An 18,831-nucleotide genomic window follows, 5' to 3' on the forward strand; every position below is an offset into this window, starting at 1 on the left:
CAAAGGTCTCCAAGACTGGGGCATTTGACAAGGAGAAGTCGCACAGTCAAAGGAGCCAGACAGTCATCACAATACGGAGGGGGCGCCCTCTCCATTAAAAAAACATGAGTCAGCCTAGTATGGCCGATCCGGAGATGGGCCAAAGCTGTTTTCCACTGTCAGGACAGTCCCACATACCCCCATCACCCAGATTCCTATGAATGCTGCAGAGTTTGTTCGCCCCTGCTGCATCCCACCTACTCTGCCATCAGAAACGGACAGCCTCTACAGTGGCTGCACATAAATCCTCGGATGGTACACGGTATTGAGGAGGGGAAGGGCGAGAGGCAGCAGCTCTTGCCAAAGAGTCAGCACGCTCATTGACCATGACCCCCACATATACAGGGACCCAACACAGTTTTTCAGAGTATCCTTGCCCACATGATAAGAAGAGTCACTCCAAGACAGACAAGACTAGGGGATGTGAGGGGAAGCCACGAGACAAGGCTTGTAGGGCTCTGGCTGAGTCATTAATAATGGTAAAAGAAGCTGGAGGAAAGCTAAAAATCAGTTCAACTGCAACTAAAATGGCAGTAAGTTCAATAGTAAAAACAGATGCAGAAGGAGGGAGACTCCCACCATGACTAAAATCACCAAAAAATGACACCCAAGCCTGTTCCCACACTGGATTTAGAGCCATCAGTATATATGAGGATCGAATCATTGTGAGCAGAGGCATGTTCTAAAACATAAGACAAAGGAGCCTGTGAGGAAAGAGAGGCCTTCCTCTCAGGGAAGTAATTACATGGTTGTACCTCTGGAAGAAGCCAGGGAGACACTCAAGGGACACGCACAGGGCAAACAGGAGAGGACTAGACATCGAACTCCCCCATGGCAGCCTTCACTCTGTACCCACACGGGTGTGGATAGCGAGGATGAGTGTCATAAAAAGGGAGAGACCGACCTCAGAGACAGCCATACAACTTAGTGAAGCTGGAAGACAGTGAAGGCGGTGCCAACACTGCACCATTAAGGACTGCCGGTGGAGATCCAGCGGTGGTTTGTTTGCATCAACCAACAGGCTTTCAATCTGGGAGGGCCGGAAAGCCCCAGTTGACAGACAAATCCCAGCATGATGGACAGAATTATTTTAGTGGCTGCATTCGTGTCTCAGTAGCAGAGGAGTACACCACACATCCATAGTCCAATTTGCTCCTAACTAAGGCACGGTAAAGTCGGAGCAGGATGGTTCTGTCAGCTCCCCAAGACAAGTGAGTCAGGGTCCTTAGGAGGGACAGGGCATGGAGGCATGAGAGTCGTAATGAATGGATATGAGGTACCCTCGTCAGTCTCCTATCAAAGACAAGTCCAAGAAACCTTGTTTCATCAACACATTGCATCCTGTGTCCATATAACTGGAGATCTGGGTCAGGGTGAATTCCTCTCAAGGGGCAGAAATGCAGGGCCACCATCTTTATTTTGGAGAAACGGAAGTCGTGCACTGTGGCCCACTGAGAGACCCTGTCCAGAGCGAGCTGCATGCGACATTCAGCCATGGACATTCGGGAAGCTGCATACCATAGAGCCAAATCATCAACATACAGTGAGGTCGACATCCCTTCTGGAACAGAGACACATTACTGTCCAATGCTATTGCAAAAAGGGTCACACTGAGGACTCTTCCCTGAGGCACTCCTTCCTCCTGAGGGTATGAAGGAGACAGGATGACACCTACCCTAACTCTGAATGAATGGTCAAGTAGAAAATTTAACATAAATAGGGTAGCCTGCCACGTAAACCAAAAGAGTGGAGTTGTTGGAAGATACCAAACTGCCATGTAGTATCATATGCCTTTTCTAGATCAAAGAAAATGCACACCAGATGCTGCTGTCTAGCAAAAGCAACATATGCTGCAGCCTCAATATGGACAAGTGCATCTGTTGTTGAGCGACATTTTCGAAAACCAGATTGACACTGAGAAAGACATTCATTCCTTTCTAGAAAATACATTAGGCGCATGTTGATCATTTTCTCAAATAATTTGCACATGCAGGACGTTAAGGCAATCGGCTGATACTCCAGGGGACTGTAACCTGCCTTCCCCGGCTTCTGGAATGGCAGAACAATGGCCTCATGCCAAGAGGTAGGAAGAGAAGATTCCCTCCAGATTCTAATAAAAAGGCTGAGGAGAAAGGATAGTGGATCATCATCCAGGCATCGAAGCATTGTGTAGGGAATATCATCTGGCCCTGGTGAGGTGTTGCGGCAGTGGGAAAGGGCAGATTGGAGTTCGCAACAAGAGAAAGGGAGGTTGTAGGACTCCACATTCCCTGAATGGAAGTCCAGTACCCTTGCCTCCTCTACCTCCCGTTGCCTGGCAAAAATTGGTGAGCTAGTATCCCTATGACTGACCGCTGCAAAGGCGGATGCAAAAATATTGGCCACAGCTACAGGGTCACCAACAGGCTCACCATTAGACATCAGCACGGGGGACCTGCCTTGAATAAATTTTCCTGAGATCTTTTGCACCTTCTTCCACACCTGAGACACTGGTGTCTTTGAGTTTGTAGATGACACATAAGCCATCCAAGAGTCCCTCCTAGCTTGCTTGAATACCCGAAGAGCCTTAGCCCGTGCCCTTCTGAACTCAACAAGATAATGCTCTGTCGTGTATCTATGATAACAGGAGAAAGCTGACTTCTTCCCACGTACAGGAACACTGCAATCCTCATTCCACCATGGGACAGGTCGGTAGCGGTATGTGCCAGAGGTTTTAGGAACAGCATGAAGGGCAGCAGAATGCAGAACGGAGGTAAACAATGAAACAGCCTCATCAATATGTGGAAAGTCTTAATCTGAGACATGAACAGAAATCAGAGAAGAGAAAATGGATCAGTAGTGCCTTGTCCAATCTCCACTTCGGTAGATGGGAACAGGGATTAGATACTGCTGCAGTAAGGAGGATGGGAAAGTGATCACTTCCATGGAGATCCTCCATAACCTCCCATGTAAAGTCAAGAAGACAATCTGGAGAGCAGACAGTAAGGTTGATTGCAGTAAATGAACCCGTTTGGGGGTGAAAATGTGTAAATGCCCCAGTATTGAAGAGGGCAAGATCACCATCCTCCAATAAGGATGCCAACAAACTCCCATGTTAGTTAACAAGACAGTCACCCCACAGAGGGTGGTGACCATTAAAGTCCCCCAAGAGAAGAAAGGGCGTAGGTAACTGACCCAAGCAGGTTCTCAGGTTCCATCCTACTGACTGCTGTGTTGGGTGGTAAATAAATGGAACAAACTGTATACCAGCGGTGGGCATACAACCACACAGCAACACACTGAAGGTCAGACTGGAGGTGGACTGGCCAATGAGAGATGTCAGCCCTCATCAGAACAGGACTACCACCAACAGGACCCTGGGTTGGCGCTGAATAAAAAGCATTGTACCCACGTGGTGCATGAGGAGTGGCAAACCTTGCGAGAGTTTTCTGGAGACACACGCACAAAGTGGCATAAGCCAGGAGGGTCCGCAGCTCCTCCCTATTCCCATGCAGCCCTCGACAATTCCATTGTAGTATACTGGCTGAGAATGCGATAGTATCTACAGCGAAGGAAGAATCAGGGTGAGGGGTGAGACAACCTTGTGTCATAAAACTCTTAACCGAGCATTAATATGCTCCCCAGAAATATTATCAATAGAGTTTTATAAGGTTCTTTGCATCATTGCACACTAAATCCTTACTGACCAGGCAAACACAGGTATCATCAAACAAAGTAAAGTTTTCATATCTATATATTCTAAACAAATATTCACAATATTTACAAACAAATAAATTACTTGTCTTTAATGTCGGGTAACTTCAAACAAGCACTTCACCTCTGCCATTGTTAAAGGTACCTCAGACAATCAATAACCTCAAAGTTCGTTATTCTTATTACAAGTCAGTATACTTAAGCAGAAACAGCGTCTTAAATGCAGATTACAAGAATATCAAATAAATTTGTATATTAACGTTAAGTTAAAGTTAATAATGAAGGAATGATTGAGTCGGGAGTCACTGAAGCACGGCCCAGGCTCGGACCACCACACACCTTCCCGCCACCGACCGTAACCTTTCTGTTCCTCACTGACCGCAGCCATTAACTTACTAAATAAATTGAAATCATCACTGATTCACAGCACTGCAACAATTTCTCAAATAAATTCAATTGCACTCGATTCCAAAGTAGAATCACACGGAACGGTATACAGCTGCACTAGACACTCGTGGCGGTGGTGGTTAGTCCGAGCAAGGGCAGGGCTGCCAGGTGACTGCCGACTCGAAGCTGGTGAAATCCCTCCTCACCTCCTATTGGGAAAATGAACTTAACTTTAATACCGACTCGAGAACTAATGAAACATTGATGCATGAAAATGAATCTACATATCCAACAGTCACACGCTGGCTGTGACAAACCTCCCCCGTTAAGTAAGAAAATATATTTTCTTATCAATTTATAGTCATGATATATCTAATTACAGGTGTTGTACCAATTAATATTAACCCATACAAATTACAATTCCTCTTAAAGTAAATTATTTCAACATGAATGAATATCACCCGGAAAATTAATATGCAAAGTATATATCAACACCATTATTCTCCTAATCTACTAAGGTAGTCAGCTCCTACATTATCAGATCCTTTAATAAATCTTATGTTCATGACATATGGCTGCAATATCAGAGCCCATCTCATTAGTCTGCCATTTAAAGTCTTAGAAGTCTGTAAGTAGGAAAGGGGCTTGTGATCAGTCTCAAGAATGAATTGCCTACCATAAAGATATACTGAAAACTTCTGAACACCCCAGACTAACGCTAAACATTCCCTTTCTATGACGGCATAATTCCTCTCACGTGGCTGCAGCTTGCGACTGGCATACGCGACTGGCCACATCCGTCCATCCCGCTCCTGCAGTAGTATGGCTCCAAGACCACTGCCTGAGGCGTCGGTGCGTAACACAAACTCCTGCTGTAGGTTGGGGAGAACAAGAACAGGTTTTGTGGAAATATGGTTTTTAAGCGCCTGAAAGCATAGTCATGTTCTTCTCTCCACTCGAGCTTATTCGGTTGAGTCTTCTTGGTTAGTTCAGTCAAAGGAGATGCTATGGTTGCGTAGTGCGGGATGAATTTTCTGTAGTAGCCACTTAACCCCAAAAATGACCTCAGTCCTTTCTTAGTGGTGGGTACAGGCGCGTTGACTATCTTCTCCACCTTATCAGCCATTGGCCACATGGTCTCTCCACTAGTTGTGTGTCCCAGATAATCTAATTTGTGCATACCAAGGTGGCACTTAGTAGGTCTTGCCGTTAATCCTGCCTTTTGAAGTCTATCCAGTACATTCCCAAGTATCTGCAGATGTTCATTCCAGGTCTTAGACACAATTAGAATGTCATCCAAATAGTGATGAACCCCAGAAACACCCTTAAATACTGAACGCATTAACTTGTTAAAAGTTGCTGGGGCATTAACTAATCCAAAGGCTAATACAGTGAACTGAAACAGACCCTTATCTGTGGGGAAGGCGGTATACTGTTTACTTCCCTCCTCTAAGGGTACCTGCCAATAACCATGACTGAGATCGATCTTGCTGAAAAAGTTATTACCACCAATACTTGCAAATATCTGATCTGGGTCAGTCATTGGTTCACTGTCAAACACAGTAAGGTTGTTTAATTTCCTGAAGTCAAGGCAAATTCTGTTAGAGTTATCAGGTTTCTTAACAACAACCATGGGAGTGGAGTATGGGGAGTTAGATGGTTCAATTATCTTCATCTTTAACATATCATCTATTTCTTGTTTGACTTCAGCTCTTAATGCATAAGGTATCTTATAGGGTTTTGAACGGACTACTTCTTCATTAGTCAAGTTGATCTGATGCTCAATGACTGACGTTCGGCCAGGTATATCAGACATTACGTCATCATATTTAAGTAATAAGTCATTTACTTCCTGCTGTCGATTTGAAGTCAGGTCCTGGCTGATGTGCACGTTCTTCCAAGTTTCCTTCCTATCCAGGCTCGGTAGTATCAGCTTGTGTAGGTCGGCATCCTCCTCACATTCCACTACAGCTGCAGAACACACCGCTGCACTGACCTTGGAATCATCAGGCCTAGAGACATACCTCTTCAACATGTTAGCATGAAATGTCTTGCTCTTGCCATTTATGGTAATTATGTAATCCATTCCACCCTTCAGTGCCACAACTTTGTAAGGTCCTCTCCACTGCAATAAGAGTTTGTTGTGGGCAGTTGGCAATAAGAGCAATACCTGATCTCCTACCTTAAATTTCTTATCTTTAGCTTTCTTGTCATAGTAGTACTTATATCTGGCTTGTGACTTCCTTAAGTTCTCATGAGCAAGCTGGCAAGTTTCTTCTAACTTCTCCCTCAATTCAAAAACATATTGATATGTGGTGCGAACTTCTCCCTCCTTTTCTCTATCCCACAGTTCCCTCAGAATACTGGTTGGTCCCCTGACTGTCCTTCCATATAACAGTTCAAAGGGTGAGAAACCAAGGGTTACCTGGGGCGCCTCACGGTACGCGAATAACACTGCCGGCAGGTACCTGTCCCAGGATGAGGGCTGTTCGGCACACATCTTCTTGAGCATACTCTTCACGGTCCCGTTGAATTTTTCCACCAGGCCGTTTCCCATTGCGTGGTATGGTGTCGTAGGAAGGTGCTTGATCGACAGTAGACGTCGAACCTCATCCATCATTCCTGAGGTGAACTGCGACCCTCTATCTGAAACCAGTTCTTCAGGCACTCCCACTCTGGAAAACATGGTCATTAGGGCCTCTGCTACTTGTTCAGTATCGATGTTGGGTAATGCTGTGGCTTCAGGATAACGGGTAGCATAGTCTACCAGTGTTAAAATATATTTGTTCCCGTTCTCACTCCTAGGCTGTATGGGTCCTATAATATCTACGGCCACACGCTTGAACGGTATATCAATAATGGGTACTTCTCCTAATGGTACTTTCCCAACCTTACCCTTAGGTATAGTCTTTTGGCATATATCACATGACTGACAGTGTCGACGAACATCTTCTCCCATTCCTGGCCAGGTAAAATCTTGCTGAAGTCTTCCTAAAGTCTTACTAGCCCCAAGATGTCCTCCAAACATGCATTCGTGTCCTACTTTCATTACTGCACTTCTTACTTTAGCGGGCAAGACTAGTTGTTTGAATTCTCGTTCATCACCATAATATATCTTATATAATAGTCCATTTTCCATAATTACCTTTGCCTTACCCTTCTTGTCTAACCACTTTCCATCCTGGGCCTTCTCAAACCATCGCTTCAGGGTGACGTCCTCTTCCTGTGCCTTCTTCATGTCGGCTGGAGTCATCCGTAGCTGGTCTGTTAGGTCAAAACTTCGTAGTGTCTGTCGTGGTCGGGAGGTGTGCTTCACTGCTGCCCTGGTCACCACAGCACTGACAACCTTTTCCTTAAAAGGATCATTATCAACGAGCGGTGTAGCATCTGCAATGTTGCCAATTATGAGGTCATATATAGGAGTCTCCATGCACACAGCGACAGCTCTACCAGAATAGTAAGGGGAGACTATGGTGATTTCAGCTAAGGGATACTTGCACACTTGGGAGTCTATCAGCTTAACTAAACAATGTTTCCCTGTTAAGCACTCCCGTGGTACTAAGCTTTTCCTCACTACCACTGTACTACAGCCTGTGTCTCGTAGTACCTCCACCTCCTTACCACACATAGTACCTCGTGTAGTTGGCATGGCTGCTAGTGCACTCACCACCTCTACAACATGTCCACAGCCCAATACTTCTGCATGCGCACATACATCCCTCTTTTTCTCTTTACTATCATTATATCTTGATTTGGTAGGGCAATCATAGGATTTATGGCCAACTTTGTTGCACTTATAACATTGCACCCCCTTACCAAAAGTTGTAGTGTAAGCAGACCTTCCTGCTCGTTTGAAGTCTCCATCGTCCTTGGTTGCTTCCTGACCTTTGTGGGTGTGCTGGCTATTGGTCCGGGCGTTCTGGTACAATCCTCCATGGGCGGTGGCATACCTCTCTGCCTTCTCTCTCATGTCATCGAAAGAAAGAGGCATTTTCTCACGAATATACATTTGTAAAGGTTTACCACACATTTTCAGAAATTGCTCCGAGATAAATAAGTTCGTTACACTCTCATAAGTCTTTTCACAGTGCTCCGATAGTTCAATCCACCGGTTAAGGAAGTTACGCAGGCGAGTTAAGTACTGAGCCACATTTTCACCACGCTGTGGACGAGCTGAACGAAACTTCTGTCTAAAACCTTCCTCTGTACATTCAAACCGAAGCAGTAATGCCTTTTTAACCTTCTCATAATCCCCCACCTCATCTTGACCTAAACGAGAGTACACTTCTAAGGCAATTCCTTTTAAGTATGAACCCATAAGGACCGCCCATGATTCTTTTGGCCAACCGGCAGTCTTCGCAAACAACTCAAACCGGCGCAGATAGGCATCTATATCGTCGTTTTCATCATCGAACACTGGTAACTGCGGACCTTTCGCTCGAACACCAGGTGGTGCTGTATTAACAATAGAGTCATGCCTATTCATTGCCTGTAGTCTAGCATGCTCGAGCTGGAATTGTCTATCCTTTTCACGTTCACTGGCCTCTCGTTCACGTTCTTCACGTTCATGTTTACGTTCCCGCTCACGTTCGCGTTCCTGATGTTCACGTTCCTGTTTCTGCCATTCACGTTCGCGCTCCTCACGCTCCTGGATTTCTTTTGCTTGTGCAATTTCTCGTTCACGTGCCTCATGTTCACGCTGTCGATCATCACGTTCACGTTGTCGATCTTCACGTTCACGTTGTCGATCTTCACGTTCACGTGCTTGTTCTTCACGTATAAACGCGTGTAGTTGATCACCCTCATAACCTAATTCACGACCTAAATCTAATAATTCTTTTGTAGACATAGTAAATAACAAATACTAAATTAGAATAACCCAAATAATACCTGCGTAAGCCTGGTCCTGTCACGGTCGCCAAATTGTCATAAAACTCTTAACCGAGCATTAATATGCTCCCCAGAAATATTATCAATAGAGTTTTATAAGGTTCTTTGCATCATTGCACACTAAATCCTTACTGACCAGGCAAACACAGGTATCATCAAACAAAGTAAAGTTTTCATATCTATATATTCTAAACAAATATTCACAATATTTACAAACAAATAAATTACTTGTCTTTAATGTCGGGTAACTTCAAACAAGCACTTCACCTCTGCCATTGTTAAAGGTACCTCAGACAATCAATAACCTCAAAGTTCGTTATTCTTATTACAAGTCAGTATACTTAAGCAGAAACAGCGTCTTAAATGCAGATTACAAGAATATCAAATAAATTTGTATATTAACGTTAAGTTAAAGTTAATAATGAAGGAATGATTGAGTCGGGAGTCACTGAAGCACGGCCCAGGCTCGGACCACCACACACCTTCCCGCCACTGACCGTAACCTTTCTGTTCCTCACTGACCGCAGCCATTAACTTACTAAATAAATTGAAATCATCACTGATTCACAGCACTGCAACAATTTCTCAAATAAATTCAATTGCACTCGATTCCAAAGTAGAATCACACGGAACGGTATACAGCTGCACTAGACACTCGTGGCGGTGGTGGTTAGTCCGAGCAAGGGCAGGGCTGCCAGGTGACTGCCGACTCGAAGCTGGTGAAATCCCTCCTCACCTCCTATTGGGAAAATGAACTTAACTTTAATACCGACTCGAGAACTAATGAAACATTGATGCATGAAAATGAATCTACATATCCAACAGTCACACGCTGGCTGTGACACCTTGCCCCCGACAAGCAACCAGATATAGATTGCTGCTTAGAACTGCCCTTAGAAAGGGACTGCCTGGCTGTTATGCTGTACAGTGTGCCTCCAAACTGAAGATAACCTGGAGGAGGAGGAAGAGGGCAGGACAACTGTCTTCTTCTGTGGCGGAGCAAGAGATGGTTTGGCAGGGGGACTGCAAGCTTCTCTAGCCGGAACAGAGCAGGGAGTGCCACCACGAGAAGGAGCACAATCAGTACCGCATCCCACAGTACCAGAATCCTGAGAGAGCATGGCCTCATGTAGCTGAGCAGGTGCATCAACGACCTGAGTACCACCACTATCTGGTAGTGACTGGGTCGTCAGCGAGACGCCATCCCCAACCTGAACTCGACCCGACCTCTGAGCGTCCCGAGGAGGAGGAGTAGTGAGCGCCACTGCAGAGATCTTTGGCAGCAGTATTTCGCTCTCTGAGCACTCTGAGGAGCCACGCGACACTTGCCTTGCACAGGAAGGACACTGGGAGTTTTGGATGTGTCAAAGCAAGGTGTAGCATCGACACAGGTGTTTGTCACACGAAGAACCGGAAGAACTGGGATGGGGGAGGCACTCCCAGATGCTGGAAGGACCACCGCAGAGGGGACACCCCCAGAGACAGGAGGCACCTCCCCGGAAGAAGCACAGCCACTTCCAGGCTGCACTCCCTCAGTGGAACCCCCCGGCTGAGAAGGCTGGGAAATAAAACCCCGAGAATTTGATGGGGCATTGTGTGATGGCAGGGGCACCTGCCGAGCAGCCTTAGGGCGAGACAAAGCAGCAGCAAAGGTAACCCCAGGGCGAATGAACCGTTCCCTTACCCTGGCCTTTGCCTCAGAAAAGGAAATTTTCTCCCTCGTTTGGACAGAAATAATCTCATATTCATACTTGTATACTTCGCCATCCCTTGAGGAGACTGCATGCACTCCTCCACAGTTCAGACATTTAGGGGGTTGAGAACACTCATCCATACATGAGAAATTCCATCACAATTTCCGCCGACTTCAGGAAGGCCAGACAATTCCCGACTGCAAGAATGGCGAACATGACCAAATCTTTGACAATAATAGCATCTTCTACAGTAGGTCGAGGAACATAAGGTTTAACCTTAAACTTCCACCACACAGCAATGATAACCTCCGGCAAAGTAAGGTGTTCAAATGTCAAGATAAGAGTGGGCGTGAGGGTTAAAACCCCATCAACTTTCTTCATGATTCTCTGTATTGTTACAACACCCTGAGGAGCCAGGCCCTCTAAGAGGGAAGAATCAGGATATGAGATGGTCACGATAATACACAACCCCTCGGGACTGATTTAGGACCAAGTGATGAGAGGCAAATACAGGATAACGGGCAACCATAGTTAGAGACTGGATGCGTGAAACTTCATTCCTGGCTTCTAACAATAGAGAACCATCACCCTGCAAAGAAACTTTGGGGGTAAATCCACATGCCGTAACTTGACCACTATGAGTCTGAAAACAGTTCAGGTTCCGGAAGGAAGTACCATCATCCATTTTGAGGACTATATATTTTGTATAAGAATTTTTCATAGACACCAGGTAACAGCTCGATAGAAGGAACATGTGAATTTGCAGTTTTGGCAGATGACCCGGAGGGTACAGGGTCATCACCAAGAGAATGACCAGGTGATGCCAACTCGTGCAGCTGGTCATCGACCACACGAGTGGTTAAAGAAGTGTCTGATGTATCCATATATACATTAGTGAGATAAAATGGCACAGGAGCAAGGAAAACCGCCTACCAGGGAGTAAGGGGACCGAGCGCAGTCTGATGGGAATGGGGTACCTTGTTCCCAGAGGGTGACCCAAAAAGGACACCCTGTGATACAAAAGTTAGCACCTACCAGTGCAAAGACCCCCTTCCCCAACACCTCCCAGCCAGACACCCAACCAACCAACTCAGGACAGCACCAAGGCGATCCCTCTGGTGGGCAGCACCAATGACCCGTATGGGTAACCTTCATTTCGGACAGCGCTTTGTCAGACCCCTCACCCACAACCCTACCTGCATGGGAGGCCCTGCCAGATGTCATTACATCCGTGGGCAGGCTTGTGGGATCACAGGGGCATGCAAGCCCCCCCACCACGACAAGGTGGCTGCCCATGGGGGGACCCCTTGGGAAATTTCTTCCCTCAGGAAGGGAGGTGCTACTGGCGTAGTTACCCCAGTAGCGAATGAGTGAAATAGAAGATAAGTGATAACTACATAAGGAGACAGGCGAGCCATTAAGAACAGTAAATCTTTTCCTTATCAGTTTTACGGGTTGTAAGGGTGACCCTGGTCCCTAGCTGTGTTTACTCAGCGGTCAACTCGACTGATAACACACCAGTTTTTTTTCTCACAAATTACGCAGAAAATCCCTCTTGTCCTTGAACTGTGGGTGTAACTTATAGTGTGGAAGGAGCTAAAACAGAGTATTTGTCAATAGAAGCCTAATAACTTTTGCTCTGCCTTCTTAATGGCACGTCAGTGGTTTGGATAATTTGTGTAACTTTGCCATTGGCTCCCCTTGGTAGCAGGTGCCTCTGTACTTGGTGAGTGGCTGTTGATATTCCATAAGACAGCCTGGTGGTTAATTAGCTGAGAGAGGCGGAGTAAGTCTGCTTTATAAGCTCAAGGAAAATGTGAAGAGACACATTATGTCTCATTTTGTACACACCTTTTTGTACACACATTTTCGTCTCATTTTGTACACACCTTTTTGTACACACATTTTCGTCTCATTTTGTACACACCTTTTTGTACACACATTTTGTCTCATTTTCTGTACACACCTTCTTGTGCACATTTTGTCATTTGTATACATTTGTTTACATTTCCAGTCACAGTACAGTTTTGTCACATTGACTTGCACTTTTCTCCAACATTACTCAATACGTGACGTTAAATACAAAACACACTGTTTGTGCACCATTTCCTATTTTTGGTTCACTCCTCCATTTGCACTAGTGTGTGAATTACATCTGGATTAAACCATTGAAGTCTCCACGTTTCCTCGAGCTCTGTGAGTACTTAGCCTCCACTGAGTGTATTCTGGTTATACAAGAAATAACTTATTTTATTTTGTGTTCTGAGGCCTATATGAATCCTCCTTTTGTAATCCGAACCCTGGTTTCTTCTTTGGTTGTGTATGCTATAGTGTACAGTAAAGTTAAATTAGTTTTCTTGTAAGCTTTACCTTATCCCTTCTAGTGATTAATTAAGAGCTAAGAGTGCACCGAAATATACACCCTCATAACAGTGTGTGTGTGTACACTCCATTTCAACAGTTTTAAATCCTACTACGAACGTAAGTCGGTCCTCTACGCCTACATACCAAAAAGTATATGTGGGGTTGACTTTTACCATCTGAAATAACTGAAACTCATCGAACATGTGAATTGTTTGAACATATCACACCAAACAGCAAAAACAGAAATAAAACTAATCTAGGCTCTGAACATTTGTCACTTATTATTAATCACTTGTACAGTACTCCATACACGACAAAAGCACTCACGGCAATTGAACAGGATAACCAAATGAATGAATAAAATCTCACCATGTTCAGAGAAACAAAAATTTTACTCATCCTCATTAATTACAGTCATGATAATTCAGTCATGAGTTTTTCTGGTGTGAGCTACATATCTCTTCTACAAAGAACGAAAATTAACATTTATATTTTTCCAAAGAGAAAATTCCATTGAATGTAGTTTATAAAACATGCATTATGTTGCTGACGATGACATGGAAAAAAAAAAAAAAAAAAATTCCACCGAAATATAAAAAAAACCTTCCTAGGTACCCAACAAATGACTAAGCACTACAGCCAGCACCAGTCCTCCTATCCTCACACTATGCGCCATTAACAACCATATGCCCTCATTTCGGCAGCTGTACGATAACTGGATTACTCCCGCAATGAGTCACATCATGTTCAGGCATAAATATTGAGCAACTCATACTCTGAGGTTTTCATCCTCTCATCAAAAATTTTTACAATGTGTTTTCATGTCAGTATTCAACTCACTTTGCTCCCTCTGCCAACCTATCATGATCTCATTCACTACGCCCACATCCATCACATCCTCACCTTTCCCCTCTTCCATCCGTTCTTCCCGGTTGCGTCCACTCTTATACATTTCCTACTTCCTATCATTCCTATTACCAATGTCCTCCCTATAACTTCATCCACTCACCCACTCATACACAAATCTCCACCACCTGAACCATCCTTTTCGTCTCTCACATTTACTCCTCTTCCACCCAACTCCTCTCACTTAACCTTCATTCCTCCTTTTCCTTCTTTTGCGAATGGTGTCGCTACACTTTTCAAAACACCCTCCCTTCTTCACAACCCCATTTCCTTTCTGCTTACTTTCAGTACTATTTTCCTTCCATTCATCTTTCCTTCAGTTTTATCAACCCCTTTTCTTTAACTCTTGCTCTCCTTTTCTCTTATTGTACCCTCAATCAACCCTCTTTCTTCTCTAACTCTTCCTCTCCTTTTCTCTTTTTTACCCTTAACCTGCATTTCATATCAACTCGTATGCTTTTTACACTTAAACCAACTAAACTTTACTTCTCCAGCCAGTTCCATTTCTCAACTTTTTCCTCAGGATCATCTGTTCTCTGTGCAGTCTTCTTCCATCATTCATTGTCTTCTTATATTTGACTGTCCACTTTATTCCTTTCCTTATTTCTCCACCCTACCGATTCACACTCTACTTTCCCTCAGTTCTCCACAATACATTTTTAGTCTCTTATGGCCCTCTCCCAAACTGTCCCCTACTTTGACCTCCTCAAAAGACGTCATTCCTGACCTCAGCTTCCCCAGCAACTGCCGTTAAAATAACCTGTCCCCAATCTTCTCACACCATCTCGTGGCCTCTCTTCTCATCCTCCAACACCAACCACCAAATGGTCATTGACTGGGCAGACATTAATTGAACAACTTCGATTGTCGATTAATTCATAAATTATTCAATCATTTTATCCTTCATTTGGGGAGCATGGACGAAGAACTATAGCCAGTGTGTAAAAATAATCTTGAACAAAAGAATCGTCTGGTTTCATCAGATAAAGAAATGTAGAAGTTGTATGAGAGAAAATTTAAGCATGTACTGGTAAGCAGATAAAAAAGAATGATAAGCAAATGAGAGAGAATCTATTTGCAACAAGGAGTGCTACTTCTTATCCTGAAAGAATGAGTATCCAGCCAGAATTGTGGCCTGTGGGTGGTGACATAGCAATAGGAAAGTGATACAATATTGCGGGAGGAAGATGGAAAGAGCGAACTAATGTGCTGTGAGATAAAAACTGGCTCATACGTCTATATCTGGCTGTATCCACTATGGGTCACCCCTCACCCATCGATTCTCCCTTCTCGGACTTCTTCGAGCATTGACTTTTTTTTTTTTTCATAGTGCCTATGGATCCATTTCCCTCAGGAACCTATTTTCACCATGCACCTATTTTCCCCTCATGGATATATTTTCCCGATTGACGTATTTTCCCTATTAACTTTTTTCCCCATGGATGTACTGTCCATATCTCCCTGGACCAAATTTTGCCCTGAATCTAATGGCCAACTTGGATAAATCTTACATTACTTGACTGCAGGTATTTTCCTCATAATCATTTTTCTTACTAAGGTTATGTTTTCCCAATCCAAGCAATTTTCTCCATGGACTTTTTTCCCTGAGTATGTGATTTCACTCCATAAGAAAACACCCAATCCCATTTGTACCTTCCCTATTTTCTCGCACGAACCTATTTCCCCCATGATCCTGTTTTTAGTCATTTGATCCATGTTTTTTCTTGAACACACTTCCAATAAGGATTCATTTGCTGTAGTGAGGTGGATTAGCTGAGATATTTCATTTTGTGATTAAAAAAACAAACAAACATGAAATTTGGCACAGATATAACTGAAATGATTCTGAACAAATCTGGATATTGGAACAATAAGTAAGCCCATCACTCTGATCATGGTAGCCATTTTTTTCAAAATGGCCCCAACCTTAAACCTATTTTTCACAAATTTAGACATTTTTTGTGTCTAGACCAATATTTTTTTTAGTCACATAACACAATAAACTTAACAGTAATAGTTCAAGTGCTTTATTTTGGCTAAAACAAAAAAAAATGCTTCAAAGCTAAACATAAACTGACAATTTTATTTACTCATGTTTTCTTGGTCAAGAGTTCATCTTCATTAATCTTTTGTAAGTACAAGTAAATTTATTTTGCTGTATTATCAGATCCGCTCCTCTCCAATTATAGTAAGCATATGATATAAAAAAGAGAAAGTTCAACAGGTTCTTAATTGGGGTAAATACTCTAAAAAAGAATGTTTAGAGATTTTACTTTGGCTCTAACAGATCCAGTGCCAATGATCAAAACACCCTCCTGCAAACACACATAAGGCCATGCATGCAAATGCAACCTTTTTACATATGCATCGTTTCATATAATCCTTTTCGTATTTACAGGACACCAGTTCCTTGTAAGTAATTGCTGCATTTGGTAGAATTGTCCAGAGTGGGTACTACAGGCCGTCATCAGATTTGGTCCATCCTCAATCGGTGGGTGATGGAAATTTGAGTTTTGGTTCCAGCATCTGCCCCCAAATATAACCTCCTTGGTAGATTGCCCTCTTGACATGCTGTTCTAGCTGCCTTTGTTGGTGGAATCAATTGTACACTGTTTTACTAGCAAACAACTTTTTCCATACTCTGTTTGTCATCAGTAGTGCTCCTACTGTCATACAAAGAGGATAACAAACCTTTCAATTTACATTAGAATGTCATCTGAGAGCCTTGTTGGGGCCACTGATACCCTCAGTAGTGCATCTTTCAATCCTGGGAAAGCAGACCAGATTGCCCAAAAAATTTTCTTCCCATGCCCAGAAAATCAGGGGACACTGTCAGTGCGTGAAACATGACCAATGTCTGGGCTTTCTCTAGTCCAAGCCCAGATGCAATTACATGGGCTGCTAAGTACCTGAATTTTTTTTCGGTCCCAAATGCCAACCATAGCTCATCATTTGTCTGCAACTTCTGTATCAAAGAAACGGTCAACACCACTAAATCTATTTCGACAATCCAGATCAGGACTGCATGGTGACCATGGTTTGCAGCATGAGATGCATGCAACATGCGACTGTCTGCTTCCTCATAATTACATGGAGCAAGTGATATCAGTTTCAAGTGGTCGCTTAATTGGGAACTGCCTCTGAATCAGTGATGACAAGATGCTTGCCCTCTTCATTGAACCACTCAGTGCTAGCACCTGACAAAAATGTGAACAGATCTGTCTTGTTGTCATCCACTCGAAGGAAGCTTTGCCATTTTCAAGTCATTGGTGGTGTGGTTATCACTCGTCTCCGTGTTCCTGTCTCACATTTCATTCTAGCTTTGCCTTTAAGAGAATCCTCATTATATACGTCCCACACAACCTCAAGGTGTGATGCATTCATCAGCTCTGTAGAGGGACATGTTATGAATATTCAAAATACATATTCATCAAATGTCTTGGTAGCAGCTAGCTTTAACATCTGAATGATGGCTGCCCCATCAAGAATGACGCAGATTACAAAAGGAGTAATAGACTGGGCCTCAGAAAGATCTTCTAAGCAGCCAAGGAGGTCACACTTAGCACCAAGATGGAGCCTTCCACCATCAGACAATGCTGGTGGGTATACTTGGTTCTCATGGCTGAAGAATTCTTCAAGATTTCCATCTCATGTTTGGCAACCAATATACAAACGTGAGGAGTGTCCAGCATCATTCTTCGAAGAGACCAGTCGCTGTCTGCATTTTCCTGCAATCTTTTTCTTGGTGTTTGGAAAGACCTTCAGTTTGTTTCAAGGAATGACATCTTGAATTGGTTTAGTAAGTTCTGTCAGGTACTCTCGTGAGGGTTTCAAACTCATGTACCCATTCTCCTTAACCTTTCTGAGTTTCTCGATACCACTAAATCTGCAACTTCCTTTATATCCAGAACGATGAGATCCAGGCTTTCTTCTTCAAAGGGGTTGCCAAGCTCTTCCATTACACTGACAAGGGAGTATACATCTTTGACGAATGAAACCTGAACAGTGGCTACCTGGTCATGGTGACATGTCATTGTGCATTTGTTTGTATTAGAGTCCAATATGAAAGTCTTCTATGGCTTTGGCAACTTCTGGACCAGCTACCATCCAGTGCTGAAGGGCACATGGTTTGTCCATTAAACCAACGGCACCTCCGTTGCCATTGATAATGACATTGTTTTGGTCATGTGCCTGATTGATTGAAACTGAGGGGAATATCTTGTTTGGCTCTTGTAAAATGAAGTTTCCGGTCTTGAATTGTGTTAATACATCTGGGTGCCTTGTCTTAAGTTTGACCATATCTCTGATGAACAGGATTCACCTGGCTTAGTTAGTAAGGTCCAGGGCATGAAACCAATGAACTAGCATATTCAGAGCTTTTAAAATACATGGCAAACTAGAAAGCTACCAGAGAGCGCATACCTCCGCCAATGCCATTGCCATTAAAAAAGATCCGGATCCGTGGACATATGATTCGGATCCGGATCTGCCCCCCAAATGTAATAAATTCTTTCTTAGTCAATGGCCCACCTTTCCACTAAACTTTTATTGAAACTCGTTGGAAACTTTTTGAGATATTGTGTGGGATACTCTGGATCCGGATTCGGATTTGTCCTCAAATTTAATCATTTCTTCCTTGGCTCAGGGCCAACCCTTTCACAACATTTAATCAATTCCGTTCATAATCCTTAAAATTAATCCCAGATCCGGATCCGAATCTACCATAAAATATAATCAATTATTTCTTCGTCTATGGCACACCTTTCCTCTAAATTTCATTGAATTTCATTGAGAAGTTTTGGAGATATTGTGTGGGATGTTCCAGGACTGGATCCAGATCCGGCCCAAAATTGAATAA

The 18,831-nt window shown here is 43.6% G+C and overlaps 1 protein-coding gene across 1 annotated transcript; it reads right to left on the reverse strand.

Moving 5' to 3' along the window:
• Window positions 1-851: 851 nt before the first annotated feature.
• LOC145396505 (uncharacterized) lies at window positions 852-18,007 on the reverse strand. Its single transcript, XM_080269873.1, has 6 exons — window positions 17,832-18,007; window positions 10,107-10,338; window positions 5,210-8,818; window positions 4,877-4,991; window positions 1,357-1,600; window positions 852-885 (listed from the first exon to the last, which is right to left on the reverse strand). The coding sequence occupies exons 1-6, from the start codon at window positions 18,005-18,007 to the stop codon at window positions 852-854; spliced, it is 4,410 nt and encodes a 1,469-aa protein (XP_080125999.1).
• Window positions 18,008-18,831: the final 824 nt, after the last annotated feature.

This window comes from Coenobita brevimanus, chromosome 38 (assembly GCF_032717465.1).
Source record: "Coenobita brevimanus isolate Jiangsu-jjx chromosome 38, ASM3271746v2, whole genome shotgun sequence".
NCBI classification, from domain to species: Eukaryota; Metazoa; Arthropoda; class Malacostraca; order Decapoda; family Coenobitidae; genus Coenobita; species Coenobita brevimanus.

Bases quoted from the DNA above. Each gene is read 5' to 3' on its own strand.
- LOC145396505 (XM_080269873.1), bottom strand. From the start codon at position 18,007: ATGACATGTCACCATGACCAGGTAGCCACTGTTCAGGTTTCATTCGTC. The intron at 8,819-10,106 runs GTGGGATGCGGT...GATGATCGACAG, and splicing joins TCTCTCAGGATTCTGGTACT to CGTGAACATGAGGCACGTGA. The intron at 886-1,356 runs GTTTCTTGGACT...GTGTGGGTACAG, and splicing joins CAATGTGTTGATGAAACAAG to AGTGAAGGCTGCCATGGGGG.